General features: G+C 45.2%; 1 protein-coding gene across 1 annotated transcript; it reads right to left on the bottom strand.

Annotated features, from left to right (window-relative positions):
* Window positions 1–10,815: 10,815 nt before the first annotated feature.
* Window positions 10,816–17,668, bottom strand: LOC126187832 (uncharacterized). The gene is made up of 2 exons (XM_049929134.1): window positions 17,472–17,668; window positions 10,816–12,160 (listed from the first exon to the last, which is right to left on the bottom strand). Exons 1-2 carry the CDS (start codon window positions 17,664–17,666, stop codon window positions 12,032–12,034), a joined length of 324 nt encoding a protein of 107 aa, XP_049785091.1. The 5' UTR covers window positions 17,667–17,668; the 3' UTR covers window positions 10,816–12,031.
* Window positions 17,669–19,512: the final 1,844 nt, after the last annotated feature.

Here is a 19,512-nt window from a genome sequence, read left to right as displayed (position 1 = left end):
ACTCCCCTCTTGGTCTTTCAGTGTTACTGTTCCCTCTTGGTTTTTGCATATATTGTACATTACCTATCTTTCACTCTAGCTTACCCCTATTTTTCCATTTGATCTTGTCGAAGGATTTTTTCATGTCACCTATCTTTCACTCTAGCTTACCCCTATTTTTCCATTTGATCTTGTCGAAGGATTTTTTCATGTCCCCAAATCGTATGAAAGTATCTTCAGCGTTTTCTTAACTGCAATAAGGGGAATTAAGAAAAGGGGACTACGCCCTAACCAAGCACAACGCGTCTACACTGTACCAACATCTTCCCCGTGCTTCACTGTTGTCACCACACCATACCAAACCCATCGGATTTCCCCGAAGAATAGCAAGATTTATCACTCCAAATCATTCGTTTCCGATCATCCACTATCCAGTGACGTCACTCTTTAACCCACCTCAAGCGTCTTTTATCACTGACTACAGAAATTTCTGGCTTATGATGAGCTGCTCGATCACTTTACCGTTCTCTTTTTAACTCCATGCGCACAGACATTTTCCTAGCTGGTCTATTGATGGGTCTTTGGAACGGACAAGTGACTCCTGCCACTGATTTCATGCGATGTTTTACAACTACCCTTCCCAACGCTCGACAGTCCCTGTACTCGAACATTATGAGTCACCTTGAAGAAAATGACTTATTGATACATAACCAACACGGATTCAGAAAATATCGTCCTTGTGCAACACAGCTAGCTCTTTATCCCCATGAAGTAATGAGTGCTGTCGACAAGCGGTCTCTGATCGATTCCATATTCCTAGATTTCCAGAAGGCTTTCGATACCGTTCCTCACAAGCGACTGTTAATCAAATTGCATGCATATGAGTATCACATCAGTTGTGTGACTGGATTCGTGATTTCCTCTCAGAGATGTCACAGTTCGTAGGGATGGACGGTAAATCATTGAGTAGAACAGAAGTGATATCTGGCGTTCCGTAACGTAGTGTCATAGGCCCTCTGCTGTTCCTGATTTACATAAACGATCTAGGTGATAATCTGAGCAGCTCCCTTAGATTGTTTGCAGATGACGCTGTAATTTACTGTCTAGTAAAGCAATCAGACGATCAATTCCAATTACAAAATGAGCTAGAGAGAATTCCTGTGTGGTGCGAAAAGTGGCAATTGGCACTAAACAATGAAAAGTGCGAGGTCATCCACATGGGTACTAAAAGGAATCGGATAAATTTTGGGTATGCGATAAATCGCACAAATCTAAGGGCTGTCAAATCCACTACATACGTTACGAGCAACTTAAATTCGAAAGACCACATAGATATTGTGGGGAAGGCCAAACAAAGACTGCGCTTTGTTGGCAGAACACCTAGAAGATGCTACAAACCCACTAAAGAGACAGCCTGCATTACACTTGCCCGTCCTCTGCTGGAGTATTGCTGCGCGGTGTGGGATCCGTAGCAGGTAGGGTTGACGGAGGACATAGAAAAAGTGCAGAGAGGGGTAGCTTGTTTCGTGTTATCGTGCAATACGGGGTAGAGTGTCACTGATATGAATCGCGAGTTGGGGTGTTAGTCACTGAAACAAAGGCGGGTTTTTTGCGGCGAGATCTATTTACGGAATTTCAGTCACCAACTTTCTCTTCCGAATGCGAAAATATTTTGTTGACACCCACCTAGGTAGCGAGAAATGGTCATCATAATAAAATGAGAGGAATCAGAGCTCGAACGGAAAGATTTAGGTGTTCCTTTTTCACACGCGCAATTAGAGAGTGGAATGGTAGAGAAGTAGTACAAAAATGGTTCGATGAACCCTCTGCCAGGCACTTAAATGTGACCTGCAGGCTAACAATGTAGATCTAGATGTAGCTGTACGTCAGTATATGACATCTGCATGGTTTTGGCCTAGCTGTCATTGCTCTTTTGAGTTTCTACTTTATGATCACATCATCAATAGTCGAATTGGACAGCTTTAGATGGGTTCAAATATCCCAAACGGCTCTGTTACTCGGGTAACATCCAACGACTAGTCCAAGTTGGAGGTCACTGACCTCTCCTGACCGACCCATTCAGCTGTTAGTACTTCCCTAATGACAACACGATACGGCCCGCCACCTTTTATAGTGGCGGACTCACTTATCTTGATATCTGTGGTCAATGCCTCATTACATGCTGGTGTCCACATACCTTATAGCAGATAATGAATAGATTTTGTCCGCTAAATTCTGCGTCTACATAGGTACTCTGCAAATATTGTGATTAAAAATATAAATCTCTTCATCTGCGCTTTTAAACTAATTTCACTCATTTTTTTCGGTAGGTGGCGCCCCAAAGCTTTAGACTCACTACAGGGTGAGTCATTAACTGTTGCCACCGAAAATAGCTCCGAAAGTATGATAGTAGCTGAAAAGTTCTTGGGACAAATGTTCCATGGGGCAACGGGGGGCATAATGTGACGTTGGTTTTTTGTTGCTAGGTGGGGTCTCATCAGGGATATGAAGGTCAACTTTGTTTTTTTAAATGGGATGCTATAGTTTGGTACATACTTATTTTCTGATAGCGGCTATCGAGACGAATCCAATGACGTGTAACAGTAAGGTCGTTGAAGGTCAACGAGGATAAAAAAAAGCGTCGTCAACGTCCATTTACAGAAGGTGTTCGAAGTGATGACTATTGGTATCAAAGCAGTGCATCTTCTTATCATGGACTGTGTGGTATTCCTTAGTACTTCGGCACTTATCGAAGCACATGCTCTGACAGTTCGATATCGCATATCTTCAGGTGTAGTTGGAATGTCTTTGTAAACGATGTCTTTTACGAATCATCACAAGAAAAAATCTAGAGGCGTCAAGTCTGGCGAACGAGCTGGCCACGACACATCTCCTCCACGTCCAATCCAACGATTTGGGATTTGTCTCTGCAACTCATTTCTAGCCATCAGCGAAACATGTGCCGGAAACCCATCATGTTGATTCCACATTCTGTTTCTTATTCCTAAAGGTATTGCTTCCAATAACAGACCTAATGTTTCTTGCAGGAATGTGGTGTGCTTCCTCCAATTAAGATTTCCTTGGGTGAAATAGGGGACGGATACCCGTCATGTTGATACCACATTCTGTTCCTTGTTCCTAAAGGTATTGCTTCCAATAACAGACCTAATGTTTTTTGCAGGAATGTAGTGTACTTCCTACCATTAAGACTTCCTTCGATGAAATAGGGGCCTATGATTCTGTCCTTCAGAATCCGACACCATACATTCACCGACCATGGTTTTTGGTGTGCAACTTGCCGAAGCCAAAGCGGATTTTCAGTTGCCCAATAATGCATGACATGCAAGTTAACATTTCCATGGTTAATGAATGTAGCCTCGTCAGTAAATAAAATCAAATTAATAAATGTGTTATTTCGCTGAATCCCATCGGCGGAATTCAATGCGACGCATACAATCCGTACCAGTTAATTCTTGGTGGAGACTGATATGGTAAGGATGATATTTATGGTGATGCAGAACACGAACAACACTACTCTGGCTCATGCCAGATTCCCTTGCGATTTGACGCGAACTAACACAAGGACCTCGATCCACAGTGGCAAGAGTACCAACTTCCGTTTGCTCGTTATTAACTTTCCTTTACCGGATATGTTTCCGATGCGTTAAAGATCCTGTTGCTCTCAATTTATCATACACATGTTTGAATGTACGACGTGTAGGGTGAGTACGTTGAGGATATCTTTCAGCGTATAAGTCTCTAGCTCTCACTGAATTTCATTGGCAGTCTCCGTAAATGAGAATCATATCGATTTGTTCTTCGAAGGAATGCATCATCCACAGTCGCTTGATTCGATGATACTAGTCTTACCGTTCCTATTAGAGCTGTATTGCGAAGCCGTCGAATGGTGTTTATATGCCAATGGCACGTTAGATGGATGCGCCGTATTCGTCAAATATCTACTATTTGCACGTTATACGAGAGAGAATTGTCAGGGCATGTGCTTCGATAAGTGCCGAAGTGATAAGGAATACAACTCAATCCATGATAAGAAGTTGCAGCACTGCATTGATACTAGTGGTCATCACTTCGAACACCTTCTGTAAATGGACATTCATGCCACTTTTTTGACCTTCATTGACCTTCAAAGACCTTACCATTAAACACCGCTGAATTCGTCTCGATAGCTGCTATCTGAAAATGAATACCAAACTATAGCATCCAGTTTAAAAAACCAAAGTTGACCATCACATCTCTGACGCTACCCCGCATAGCAATAAGAAAGGAATGTCCCCCTGTTTTCCCATGCAACATTTGTCCCACAAACGTTTCAGCTACTATCATACTTTAGGAGTTATTCTTGGTGGCAATAATTAGTGATTCACCCTGTACTGCAAGTCATTTCGAACCACGAACGATTGCCACGACGAAGCATTTTACTAAAGAGACCAGTATAAATCCTAACGATTACCAAGAACTAAATTACGTATCATATCTGCTGTGTATGCTTACAATCATTCAAATTCGAGTGTTTTTAAACACTTCATTTATTCGTAATATAAAATACCTGCCCTGAGTTGAGCTTAAATATCAGTATATCTCATTTTCGAATGGCTTCGCATTTTTTTTAACACAGCTCGCTCTACTTCCACAGCGATTTTTTTTTTTCCTTTATTGTAATTTAAACACCTATACAGGTGGGCTGGCAGCAGCATGGTACGCTGCTCTTCAGCCTTTAGTTGCACAATTAACATGATAGAGCGGTGACATACAAAAAAAAGACGGCGGGCAAAAACATGGAGATACAAAAAAAAAAAAAAAAAAAAAAAAAAAACAAGAGACAAGAAGCCGTTCACGTTGGACGAAAAAACACTAACACTTGGAAACACGGCGCACAAAACACGGCGAACGGCGACGGCACATGTGAACAGTTGAGTCGGAACTGCACGAAACACAAAACGATGCACACACACTGAACACTGGTGGCGATGGTCTCCGGCGCGCGAATGTTCACTGAGCGTGTACGAGTCCGGGGACCTGCCAAGAGGGGGGTGGAGGAGGAGGAAGGGGAGATGGGAGAGGGGAGAGCAGAGATGCCACGGGCAAAGGAGAGAGGGGGAGGGAGGAAGAGGGAGGGGAAGCCCGGAGGAGAGGGTAGGAGGGAGGGGGAAAGGAAAGAGAAAGGAAGGGAAAGGGGGGAGGGAGGGTGCCGAAAGGAAAGGACACAGGAGGGGGGGAAGGATCAAAGTTGATAGGAGGGGTAGATGCAGGGGAGGAGGACATCATCAGGGAGGGGGAGCTGGCGGAAGCCACCTTGGGAGAGGGTATGGAGGGTGGAGAGATGGAGACCAGGTGGGACATGGGAGTACAGGCGCGGCAGCGGGCGGGGGTGGGAGAGGATCGGGGAGACGAGCTGGTGAGGAGGATCGAGTTTACGGGAGGTGTATAGGATTCGTATCCTTTCGAGGAAGAGGAGGAGGTGGGGGAAGGGGATAAGGTCATACAGGATCCGCGTGGGGGAAGGGAGACGGATGCGATAGGCAAGGCGGAGAGCATGGCGTTCAAGGATTTGGAGGGATTTATAAAAGGAAGGGGGGGCGGAGATCCAGGCGGGATGGGCGTAACAGAGGATAGGGCGGATGAGGGACTTATAGGTGTGGAGGACGGTGGAGGGGTCCAGACCCCACGTTCGGCCGGAAAGGAGCTTGAGGAGACGGAGTCGGGAACGTGCCTTGGCTTGGATTGTCTGGAGATGGGGAGTCCAGGAGAGGCGACGGTCGAGGGTGATGCCAAGGTACTTAAGGGTGGGGGTGAGAGCGATGGGACGGCCATAAACGGTGAGATAGAAATCAAGGAGGCGGAAGGAGGGAGTGGTTTTGCCTACAATGATCGCCTGGGTTTTGGAAGGATTGACCTTGAGCAACCACTGGTTGCACCAAGCGGTGAACTGGTCAAGATGGGATTGGAGAAGGTGTTGGGAGCGTCGCAGGGTGGGGGCAAGGGCAAGGAAGGCGGTGTCATCGGCAAACTGGAGAAGGTGGACGGGGGGTGACGGCGGCGGCATGTCCGCCGTGTACAACAAGTACAGAAGGGGGGAGAGGACGGAGCCTTGGGGCACACCGGCGGAGGGGAAAAAGGTGTAGGAATCGGTGTTATGGATGGTGACATGGGAAGGACGGCGGGAGAGAAAGGAACCGATCAGACGAACGTAGTTAATGGGAAGGGCGAAGGTTTGGAGCTTGAAGAGGAGACCGGAATGCCATACGCGGTCATATGCGCGTTCGAGGTCAAGAGAGAGGAAGATTGCGGAGCGACGGGAATTGAGCTGTTCGGAAAGGAGATGAGTGAGGTGAAGGAGAAGATCGTCGGAAGAGAAGGACGGCCGAAAGCCACACTGGGTAACGGGGAGGAGGCGGTGCTGGCGGAGATGCTGGTGGATGCGGCGGGTGAGGATAGATTCCAGGACCTTGCTGAAGACCGAGGTAAGGCTGATGGGACGGTAGGAGGAAACGGCGGACGGCGGTTTGCCAGGTTTGAGGAACATGAGGATACGGGAGGTTTTCCACAGGTCGGGGTAGTAACCAGTGGACAGGACTACATTGTAGAGCCTGGCAAGGGTGGAGAGAAAAGAGACAGGAGCTTCACGAAGGTGACGGTAGGTGACACGATCGTGACCAGGAGCGGTGGTGCGTTTGGTGCGGAGTGTAGTGATGAGATCCTGTGTGGTGATGGGGGCATTAAGGTCTGTGTGTGGAATGTTGTCCAAGTACTGGAAACCAGGAGCGAGGGGAGGGACAGAGGTGTCAGTTCGATCGCGGATATCTGGGAAGAGGGAGTAATCGAACTGGGGATCATCAGGGATGGAAAACACATCGGACAGGTAGGAGGCAAAGTGATTGGCCTTACTAAGGGCGTCAGGGAAGCGGTGATCATCGTGGAGAAGAGGATAGTAGGGGGAGGGTTTGGTTCCGGTAAGGCGACGGAAGGCGGTCCAGAACTTGGACGAGTGTATAGGGAGGGTAGCATTTAAACGGGTGCATGTCTGTCGCCAGTCCCGGCGTTTCTTAGCCGCGAGCAAATTTCGAATGTGTCGCTGTAGTTGCCGGTGGCGTCGTAGTGTGTCCGGGTCACGCGTGCGGAGGAAGGCACGGTAGAGACGACGGGATTCACGGAGGAGGAGGACGGCCTGTGGCGGTAAGGTAGGACGGTGGGGGTGGATGGCAACAGTAGGGACGTGGGCCTCCACGGCCTCAGACAAGGTCTGCTGGAGAAAGGAGGCGGCTTCCACAGCGATATTTGTTGCGATAAGTTTTTTAGATGATTTTTAATTTCATTCAGAGAGCAATTAGAGAAAGTGTTGAGATCAGCTGTTACACATAATACCTAGAGACTCAGCTGTCAGGAAACAATTCTTTAAGTATACAGGTTGGTCCATTGATCGTGAACGGGCCAAATATCTCACTAAATAAGCGTCAAACGAAAAAACTACAAAGAATGATACTTGTCTAGCTTGAAGGGGGAAACCAGATGGCGCTATGGTTGGCCCACTAGATGGCGCTGCCATAGGTCAAACGAATATCAACTGGTTGTTTTTCTTTTTAAATAGGAACCCCCATTTTTATTACATATTCGTGTAGTACGTAAAGAAATATGAATGTTTTAGTTGGACCAGTTTTTTCGCTTTGTGATAGTCACAAACGTATAAGTACGTGGCATCACGTAACATTCCGCCAGTGCGGACGCTAATTGCTTCGCGATACATTACCTGTGTTAAATGGACCGTTTATCAACTGCGGAAAAGGTCGATATCGTGTTGATGTATGGCTATTGTGATCAAAATGCCCAAAGGGAGCGGGCTATGTAGGCTGCTCGGTATCCTGGACGACATCATCCAAGTGTCCGGACCGTTCGCCGGATAGTTACTTTATTTAAGGAAACAGGAAGTGTTCAGCCACATGTGAAACGTCAACCACGACCTGAAACAAATGATGATTACCAAGTAGGTGTTTTAGCTACTTTCGCGGCAATAGCACACAAATTGCGCGAGAATCGGGAATCTCAAAAACGTCGGTGTTGAGAATGCTCCATCAACATCGATTGCACCCGTACCATGTTTCTATGCACCAGCAATTGCATGGCGACGACTTTGAACGTCGTGTACAGTTCTGCCACTGGGCACAAGAGAAATTACGGGACGATGACAGATTTTTTGCGTGCGTTCTATTTAGCGACGAAGCGCCATTCACAAACAGCGGTAACGTAAACCGGCATAATATGCACTATCGGGCAACGGAAATTCCACGATGGCTGCGTCAAGTGGACCATCAGCAACCATGGCGGGTTAATGTATGGTGCGGCATTATGGAAGGAAGGATAATTCGCCCCCATTTTATCGATGGGAATCTAAATCGTGCAATGTATGCTGATTTCCTACGTAATGTTCTACTGATGTTACTACAAGATGTTTCACTGCATGACAGAATGGTGATGTAATTCCAACAGGATGCATGTCCGGCACATAGCTGGCGTGCGGTTGAAGCGGTATTGAATAGCATATTTCATGAGAGGTGGATTGTTCGTCGGAGCACCATACCATGCCCCACACGTTCACCGGATCTGACGTCCACGTCCTCGGATTTCTTTCTGTGGGGAAAGTTAAAGGATATTTGCTATCGTGATCCACCGACAACGCCTGACAACATGCCTCGGCCCATTGTCAATGCATGTGCGAACATTACGGAAGGCGAACTACTCGCTGTTGAGAGGAATGTCGTTACACGTATTGCCAAATGCATTGAGGTTGACGGACAACATTTTGAGCATTTATTGCTTTAATGTGGTATTCACAGGTAAACACGCTGTAACAGCATGCGTTCTCAGAAATGATAAGTTCACAAAGGTATATGTAACAGATTGGAACACCGAAATAAAATGTTCAAACGTACCTACGTTCTGTATTTTAATTTAGAAAACCTACCTGTTGCCAACTATTCGTCTAAAATTGTGGGCCATATGTTTGTGACTATTACAGCACCATCTGCCACAAAGCGAAAAAAGTGGTCCAACTGAAACATTCATATTTCTTTACGTACTACACGAATATGTAATAAGCGCCCTCTAGATTGCAAACCATAGAGCCATCTGGTTTTCCCCTTCAAGCCAAACAAGTTTCGTTCTTTTTTCGTTTCACGCTTATTTCGTGAGATATTTGGCCCGTTCACGATCAATGGACCACCCTGTATATCTACAGAATGATCTATCGCTCTGCTGTAGTGTGCGCTCCTTTGAAACTTCCTAGCAGATTAGAGATTCGGTCTGGCATACAGTTTCTGTCGGAGAAATACTTTCAGATCACCACACACTTCTCTGCAGAGTGCAAATTCGATCTAGGAACAAATCCCTAGGCTGTGGCTACGCCATGTCTCTGCAGTGTCCTTTCTTCCAGAAGTGCTGGTCCCGCAGGGTGTAAAGGAGAACTTCCGAAAGTTTTGGAAGATAGGAGATGAGCTACTGGCGTATGTAAAACTGTGAGGGCGTGTCGTAAGTTGTCCATGGATAGGTTATTGGGTAGAGCACTTGCCTGCGAAAGATAAAGCTCCCATGTTTGAGTCCCAGTTTGGTACACAGTGTCAACCTGCCAGGAAGTTTAATTTGAGGGATATATTCATAACATCTGCTTCAGATGTATTTTATATGTAATTTTTAGGGCGGTAAGGAATTTATCCTGTTACTTGTCAAATGACTTACGATACAGAAATGAAAAAGTTCACTTATATCCTACAACATCAAATTCAGCTTTTTCGCCCTCAGAATAGGAATGTCATTGATGTGAGCACAGCGCACTGTGGGTGGTAATAACATCAAAACGATCTGTCATTATTTCTTTTTCTTAATGGGAAATGAGTCAAGAGCCTATTCCAGGCGCATCGTGGGTTCGGCCACTAATCCCACTACCCCGAAGAGTTCTGCATTTGCAGAAGTAAAAACGTGAGAGGATGGAGTCCCTCGATCGCCCACACTGCTCATCTCCAAGCTGCCGTCTAACTTCTTGTTTGTTTACGTTCACAGCTGACAGCTGACTATCAGTTAAAATGGCCGCTCCGTAAAACGCTGTTTGTTTCCATTTTGTAATATACACATTCGCCCTGTCGTCATTTATTACTAATAAAAAATGTTGATCATCAATTGTTTCTTTCTTGGATGCGAATCGAAATGCCTGAAAAGCACAGTTACGTACGTAAGTATTACAGTATCACGTGATTTGGAGGCAATGTATGATGGTGACAAAAATTCTGGTCTGTGTGAAAGTACATTTCACAGATATTCTTATCATAAGGCTATGGCAGAGGAGACATGAACAATATTCCTCTTTTCTATCTGGTGGCCTAATACCACCTTTTTAAAAGAGGTAAACTTCCATTTACCATAGTAACTATTTCAAACATTAAACGTTGGATTATTAGGGGGAGTGGTAGCTTCATTCTTACGTCGAGAGTAGGAAGCATGATCGCTCCTACGTTATTCAAAAGAAGTGGCTTTGTAAGTATATAGGGGAGAGGGGGCGGGGGGGGGGGGAGAGCTGCTGGTTACGAGACAGATTGGTAGACTACAATTTTATGTTAGTTTCAGCATCAATAATTTCACAACTTCTTGTACGCTTCATCTTTCAATCAGCGTTTATATTTCGACCTTTTGGGTTCACTGCCCACAGATATTTACAGTCATTAGTAGCGAGGTGGCAACAAATGGATATCTCTAATACATTAAAAATGAAATTTTTTTTTGTGAAAACGTAATAGAGTAAAAAGTCAAATTGTCAGCGCTTACCATCAGTAAACATATTTTTATTTCAATTGTTTTATTATAATTGTAAACATATGATATTTAGTTACCTAAGTATTATACCAAACTCTGCTAAAATATATATATATATATATTTCCTCACTTTACAACAATACACACTAACATCAAAACACAATCAAACTATTCTGCGAAGAACGATGGGCTTGACTCTTCAGAGAAAATATTTGATGAGATTTCATGTATACAAATATTATAGTATGTTGGCATATACTTTATTTCATATTATCTAGTCTTTGGTATAATAAAATAAATGTACAAAATCTACAATGTCTCTAAACTGTTTCCATTTCCTTGCAGTTAACTGTTACATTTATTACAGTTATCTTATGAACAGTTGCAAACAGATGGGCATATCAAGACCATACGAAGTATATTGTTTACGATGGAAATTATGATGAATATTATAACACTTTCAGGAGAGGCTGATGTGATGTTACTTTTTCTTGCAAGCATCCATGTTTAACGTAGAATATTGCACCGAAAACTGCCAGTAAATGGTAAAGAATTCCCCGCTTTTCTGTTGACTGTGTCTCGTCTCCACTTCCGTGCGTTTTAGCTCACAAGGACAGCGTTACTCATTCAATGATGATTTTATACCTTGGATTTTGTTTATGGTAACTTATTGAAGATATCAATTCCAATTTTTCCCCCTCTTTTCTGGGCATAATTTCGTCTGTCAAAAATAATATGAAACGATACAGCATTGCTTTTGTGGCTTTGTAAATGTGAGAGAGGAAATGTACTTGTCGTTTCAATATGCGTGCTTTTCATTAGTCACGCGAAAAATCTGTCTAACAATTGAATGGGTGAAGTGGCTACTAGCATAAAATATTTCAGTAACTTATATCAGTAATCATAACGTCTGGATTTCTTTTCCCATGGTTGTAAACTAGACGTAAGATATATTCAGACCTCCTCCATCCTGACTTGTACTCGTTTACCAGCTTGTTCCTGATCTCGGCGCGAGGAATATGTATACTTATTTTTCAGTCAAACAGTATCCTGGGAATGTAACATGGGTTTAACACACATGGGGATACACTGAAGGGTTCTGCGACATCAGCAATTAGACTGTGATGGGGAGGGAACATCGAGCACAGACACGCATACATAGGGTGCTACACGTGGGAACAGCAGGCAGCCGTCCAGCCGGCAGGTGACTTGGTGATCAGGCGCTGGCCCGGCCACGTCACATGCCCCTCACGGCGCCGTCCGCAGCGTTGACGTCACCTGCGAGGATCTTCCGCACCCGATCCTGATCGGCTTCTCGCGCGGAGTGCAGCTTAGCTTCCAGAGCCGCCAGGGTTTTTGTCTCCTCCTGAAACGGAGAAGCACAGTTTGTCGTCTCGCTGAACGAGCGAAATAAGGGAAGTCGTTTTCTCGCTATTGCTTGTAGCTACTGTTACGTCTGCCACAGACGGCCCCTGCAACGCCGACTACACTCAAGACACCCGTGTGTACCACATAACATACACAAGCACTTGCAGGCGCAACCAAGAGGAAAACAATTCCTCAAAACAAACAGAACTTGCTAGAGACTAATGCGAATCTTTTTTTGCAGAGGTCGCCTCACAGATACGGGAAAAGTTGGAGTACTGCGCCGACCTCCACCGGCCTTATAAGACCAGCGCAGCAGCAGTACAGCCAGTTCCTCGGCGAGCTAGGACCAGCTCTGACGGACCTCACCGACACTCTTGATGAATGGTCGTCTACATGTTATTTGTTTTCTTTGTGTGTATAATTGTGATTGTTCGAGAAGTGTAGTTCAGTTTCAATAAATGACATTATACTGAGTGTTCTACAATGCTGAGTATTTTTCAGCTACTCAGATTTTCATTTTCACAGAGTAGAGCAACCCCCGTTTCCCTCCAACGCCTCGCCAAACTTAAACTCGCAGTTCAATTTTTCTTGGGACAACAACTTTTTATAAGGCGAATGTCATAAATGGAAGTTTTCTCCCACACAGTCCCAATTAGGATTCCTTCTTCCTTAATCCCAGGCTTCTGGAAAATTTGACTGAAGAGAACGAAATTCTACAACATACAAACGTGCTCTCACTGGTTGAGAATGAAGCATGCAAAATGAAGAAAGTTTTGCATCACCTCGGTTCCAAGAGTTTCGGAACCTGTACAGAAAATTGGAATGGAGACCAACATAAACAACATTTCTGCCCTTTTTAATGCTCATGAAAACCACACATTGCATGTTGTATCACCACACAGCGAGACCTTCGCAGGTGGTGGTCCAGATTGCTGTACGCACCGGTACCTCTAATACCAAGTAGTACATCCTGTTGCAGTGGTGTATGCCTGTATTCGTCGTGGCATACTATCCACAAATTCATCAAGGCACAGTTGGACCAGATTGTGCCACTTCTCAACGGAGATTCGGCGTAGATCCCTCAGAGTGGTTGGTGGGTCACGTCGTCCATAAACAGCCCTTTTCATTCTATCCCAGGCATGTTCGATAGTGTTAATGTTGGACAACATGCTGAACAATCTAGTCGAGCGATGTCGTTATCCTGCAGGAAGTCATTCACAAGATTTGCACAATGGGGGGCGCGATTTATCATCCATGAAGACGAATGCCTCGCCAATATAATGATGATACTGTTGAACTATTGTTCGAAGGTTGGCATTCAGGTATCGTACAGCCGTTACGGTGACTTCCATGACCACCAGCGGCGTACGTCGGCCCCACATAATGTCACCTCAAAACTGCAGGGAGACTCCACCTTGCCACACTCGCTGAACTGTGTGTCTAAGGCGTTCAGCCTGCCTGGGTTGCCTCCAGACATGTCTCTGACGATTGTCTCGTGGAAGGTATATACGACACTTGTCGGTGACGAGAACGTGATGCCAATCCTGCGCGGTCCATTCGGCATGTTGTTGGGCCCATCTGTGCCGCATTGCATGGTGTCGTGGTTGCAAAGATGGATCTCGCCATGGACGTCGGGAGGGAAGTTGAGCGTAATGCAGCCTACTGCGCACAAGTTGAGTCGTAACACGATGTCTTGTGACTGTGAGGGTTCCTCCGAGCCATAATCCGTAGGTAACGGTCATCCACTGCAGCAGTAGCCCTTGGGCGGCCTGAGCGAGGCATGCCATCGACAGTTCCTGTGTCTCTGTATCTCCTCCTTGTCCGAACAACATCGCTTTGGTTCACTCCGAGATGCCTGGACACTTCCCTTGTTGAGAGCCCTTCCTGGCACAAAGTAACATTGCGGCTGTGATAGAAGCGCGGTATTGACCGTCTAGGCGTAGTTGAACTACAGACAACACGATCCGTGTGCCTCCTTCCTGGTGGAATGACTGGGAGTGATAAGCTGTGGGCCCCCTCCGTCTATTAGGCGCTGCTTATGCAAGGTTATTTACATCTTTGGGTGGTGTTTAGTGACATCTCTGAATAGTGAAAGGGACTGTGTCCGTGACACAATACCCACAGTCAACGTCTATCTTCAGGGGTTCTGGGAACCAGGGTGATACAAAACTCTTTTTGATGTGTAAACATAGTGGATTTACGGCTATGGGTTGTAGATTCATGAGATTCATGGTTGACGACATACGGAAATTTGGGTCTGGCCATGAGTCGTGCACAGGTGGACAAATGGCGTCGTCACGCTAGCACAGCGTGTTAGTTCAGAGAGTTAGCTGCCTTGTCTAACAAAAAAACTGAGTGAAATCAACGACGAACTTGAAAGCGTGTTATGGGACATCCGCCCCGAACGCGACAACGAACAATAAGTAACAAAATGAGATTAAAGAAAATGGTAGGGTGACTACTCGCGATAAACGGAAAATCCTGGTTCGAGTCCCGGTCTGACACAATTTTCATTGTTCTCCTTCAATTCTACATTGTCGGTTGTCCACATTCTTAATTACGAATGCATTTATTGCAAAAAACAGGTGATAGGTACGAGACGGACTCATGCTCCAAGTGTTGAGCACAAACTGTTGGTATTCTGATTGCTATGGGTCTGTTTAACGACTGTCATTTTTTGGTTGTAGTTCACTGTTGCTGTTCGAGTTTACATATTGTCGTTTGGAGACAGCGAGTGGAGCTGTGAACGCTACAAAATGGAGTGCAAGGTGGAGAAATTGAAACATTTCCGACATATTCTTCGGTCTGAGTTCAACAGAGGGGTGACGGCAGCGGAGGCAGCCAGAAACATTTTCGCCGTGTATGGGCATAATGCCACAGGATCATTTCGTTTTAAAAAAAATGGCTCTGAGCACTATGGGACTTAACATCTGAGGTCATCTGTCCCCTAGAACTTAGAACTACGTAAACCTAACTAATCTAAGGACATCACGCAGATCCATGCCCGAGGCAGGATTCGAACCTGCGACCGTAGCGGCCGCGCGGTTGCAGACTAAAGCGCCTAGATCCGCTCGGCCTCACCAGCCGGCTGTTACGACTCAAACTGTGCGCAATAGGCTGCATGATGCGCAACTTCACTCCCGACTTCCATGGCCAGGTCCATCTTTGCAACCACGACAGCATGTAACGCGGTACAGATGGGCCCAACAACATGCCGAATGGACCGCTCTGGATTGGCATCACGTTCTCTCCACCGATGAGTGTCGCATATGCCTTCAACCAGACAATCGTCGGAAACGTGTTTGGAGTTAACCCGGTCAGGCTGAACGTCTTAGACACAGTGTCCAGCGAGTGCAACAAGGTGGACCTTCCCTGCTGTTTTGAGGTGGGATTACGTGGGGCCGACGTACGCTGCCTGTGGTCATGGAAGGAACTGTAACGGCTGTGAGATACGTGAATGCCATCCTCCAACCGATAGTGCAACCATATCGGCAGCATATTGTCGAGGAATTCATCTTCATGGACGACAATTCTCGCCCCCATCGTGCACATCTTGTGAATGACTTCCTTCAGGGTAACGAAATTGCTCGACTAGAGTGGCCAGCATGTTCTCCAGACATGAACCCTATTGAACATGCCTGGGATAGATTTAAAAGGGCTGTTTATGTACGACGTGACCGAGCAACCACTCTGAGGGAGCTGCGCTGAATCACCGGATCACTGGATCACACTGCCTAGATGAACTTGTGGTTAGTATGCCGGAGCTCTCGGAACCGCGGTGATACAAAACATTTTTTGATATGTGTACTTAGTCTCTGAGTCAAGGCGCTGGGGTACATGGTCACAGAGCAGCAGATTAATTAGACATTGGATACTGCCGGTATTCTCGTAAGTCGTTTATCTGTAGTCATCCCAACTGAGCATAAGAAGAACTGATGTTGTCGAACAGATGAACATTGGAGATGGAACACATAAGCATTCGTGGAAAGAGTTTTCACTGCTGGAGTTGGATTACATTGCAGTAGTGTACGAGGTGTGATAAAAAAGTAACATGAATTTTTCTTTTTCTTAAAGAACCTCTATTTATTCATAGACATCAGCTTTGTCCCCTTCAAAGTAATTCCCGTCAAATTTAATGCTCTTGTGCCAGCGCTTTTTCCAATCTTGGTAGCACCTCTGGAACTCACTTTTCGTCATTGTGTTCAGCTTCTTTGGCGATTCTGTTTTTATCACATCGATGGTGGCAAAACGACGTTCTATTCAACCTCGGAAAAAGAAAGAAGTCGCAGGCGGACTTGTCCGGCTAATACAGTGACTGAGGCAAAATAACGATTTCGTTTTCTTGCCAAAATATCAAGAACAAGCATTGAGATGTGAACGGGTGCACTAGAGTGATGCAATTTCCACTAGTGGTTTAGCCAGAATTCTGATCATTTTCTTCCGGTGGTTTCACTCAAACGGTCCTGAACTTCTACGTAGTATTCCTCTGTACGACCATAAGGTAGGAACTCATGAAGCACTATTCCATTGTAATGGAAGGAAACAGTGAGGAAGGCCTTCACAAGTGATCGTACTTGAAGAAATTTCTTTCGTACTTGGCTCTTCAAGCAGTTTCCATTGGGACCACTGGACTTTGGTTTCGATGTTACGCCCGTATACCCCTGTTCCATCGCCTGTTAAGACCTTATTTAGATATTCTGCATCGTTGTTGATTTCAGTCAGCAACTCCTGAGCGATGTCTACGCGACGTCAGTTTTGGACGAGATTCAGCAATTTCGGAACAAATTTTGCTGCTACACGTTTCATGCCGAAAACATCCAGAAAAATTGCTTGGCGTGAGCCAGCCACAAGCATATCCATGAGTATATGCTGAAATGATCAGCAACTTGTCTGATGGTGATTCGGCGATTTTCTAGAACCATTTTCTTTACTTCATCCACATTCTCGTTACCTTGTCTTATTCACAGTAGATTCCCCAACAGCCACAGTTAACATTTCGAACGCGAAGCTGCACTTTATTCCACTTTTCAAGCCACATCCAGTAGAAATTCTTTTACCCATCTATTTTCGATAGTAAAAATTCGCCAAACACTCGAAAACACATGTAACCATTGCGAATGTCAACAGAAAAACTAAATATTCAAAACAGCTGAAAATGCAGATATACATCGGCAACATGTTTACCAACAACATGACAAAATTTTTGATGTCGAATGTAAAAAATCTGCGAAATTAAAATATTCCCCTTACTTTTTGATCACACCTTGTATGTTCAGCATCTCCTCAGCAGTTGGGAGGTGGAAACTGACCTGCAGCTTGAGCACGTCCCCAAGGTGTTGCCAGAAGCCGCTCTGCGTCCCTGCGTCGCCGCTGTCGCCACCGGCGCCGCCTCCGCCGCCCCCGCCCGTCGGCCACCTCGACAGCTGTCGGGCCGCCACCGCCGCCTCCACCAGCTCCTCCTCCAGCGGGTCGCGCATGTGCAGAACCCTCCGGAGCGCCTCCATGTCAACTGAGGAAAACCAGCAGGTAGCTGCAGATCTGCTGCTTGCCACTAAGGGCAGCGTTACAGTAGCGGACGTTAGTAGGAAAATTAACATTGTCGGTTGGAATAGTTGTGCATGTGTGTATGCAATAGCATCAGTTCCAGTATACTGACAAGTGCAATCAAATGGTATCGGATCTGTTGTCAGTAGTACAGTATATAAGAAGACATCACATACAGGTAATAGAGTGTGCCATTCTTTACAAAGGTAATCGGCTGTGTGCGGTGTTGTGTGTGCGAATGTGCCTTTCCTGCAGATAGAAAACAGGCACCATTAATGACCGTGCGTGTTGTGTACATAAGCCATGATTGTGACAATGGGACGTGGAAAACAGTTGTCACGTGATGGAAACACAAAAATCGGTTCAAACGGGGAATTGGGATTCTCTGATCGTCAAATCGCCAAGACGTTGAGCCGTTCAAAAAATGGTTCAAATGGCTCTGAGCACTATGGGACTCAACTGCTGTGGTCATAAGTCCCCTAGAACTTAGAACTACTTAAACCTAACTAACCTAAGGACATCACACACATCCATGCCCGAGGCAGGATTCGAACCTGCGACCGTAGCGGTCGTGCGGTTCCAGACTGTAGCGCCTTTAACCGCTCGGCCACTCCGGCCGGCTTTGAGCCGTTCAAGCACAATGATTTGTAATTTCGTTAGATAAGAACAGAACGGAAAATATGGGCCAAGGAGAAAATTATCTGATGTGCTGTCGATAAGGATACAGTACAATCGCATAGTCATTTACAGCATTTGTTCCCTTTACTAATAATTATAAGTTACTACTGTCCATGAAATTTATGTGCTGCAGCTGGCTCCTAAGATAGAAGTATCGCCCTGTCCTGGAAGTTCTGTGTAGGTAGTTGGCGGACGTTGATCGAAGTGAGAAGGAACAATATTCTATAGCTTATATAGTTAAAAAAGACCACTTGTAGATCTACATAACTTCTTTATTTATTTGGCTACTAGTGTCTTCAAGACCGAGATCCTTTCAAACACTCATGTTCGTGAAGGCGGACGCGCTATTATCATTGCAGTCAACAAATATGATGTATCTATTGAGGTTGACATGAAGTCTGTGAAGTTATCTGGAACTCAATTTAATCATCGGATGTTTTTAATGGCCATCCAATAGTTGTAGAACAACTCAAAGGAAGTCTACGCTCAGTTGAGCGGGAATACCCTGATCATGCAATATTTTTTGAGGTGACTTTACCGGATGGTTCGGAAAGTCAGTCTTGTGAAGCAGTTCTGAACACGTTTCCCGAAATCTGTCTAAAGTAGGTAGTTCGACAATGCACACGAAAAAAAAATTAGGTCTGACCTTACAAACAGAGTCAGTATAGGAGCAAGAGTTAATGATCTCAATGTCATAATTGTGATGATGGTTACTAAAGTTACGAAATTCATCAAGCAGGTAGGAGAGTATTGAAGCTGGAGAGAGCAGATAAGAACTTTCTAATAATGTCACTTAGGCAATAAACAGACATCATTTAGTTCCAATATGATGGACGTAGAGGAATTATGGGCATTGTTTAAACAGATTGCAAACCTTTATCTGGAGAAGTATGTACCTAGCCAACGGGTTAAGGTCGGAAAAGACCCATCATGGCTTAACAACAAAATTCAGAAAATTCTGAGTAAGTAGAGATTGTTACAATCTGTGGTCAAAAAGGAACCTGCAGATGTCGACAGGTAAAAGTTAGCAGAAATTCGTGCGTCTTTAAAAGATGGATGGGCACAGCGTAAAGCTTCCATCGTTATACCTTAGCGAAGAATTTTGCCTAGAACTCGAGAAAATTCTGG

This window comes from Schistocerca cancellata, chromosome 5, assembly GCF_023864275.1.
Source record: "Schistocerca cancellata isolate TAMUIC-IGC-003103 chromosome 5, iqSchCanc2.1, whole genome shotgun sequence".
In the NCBI taxonomy this organism is placed as follows: Eukaryota; Metazoa; Arthropoda; class Insecta; order Orthoptera; family Acrididae; genus Schistocerca; species Schistocerca cancellata.
The sequence above is the reverse complement of the archived record's forward strand: the minus strand, read 5'-3'. Positions and strand labels throughout refer to the sequence as shown.

Excerpts from the sequence above, each read along its gene's own strand:
- LOC126187832 (XM_049929134.1), bottom strand. The coding sequence starts at position 17,666 with ATGGAGGCGCTCCGGAGGGTTCTGCACATGCGCGACCCGCTGGAGGAG. Across the intron at positions 12,161-17,471 it reads GGGACGTGCTCAAGCTGCAG|GAGGAGACAAAAACCCTGGC; the intron begins GTCAGTTTCCAC and ends TCTCCGTTTCAG.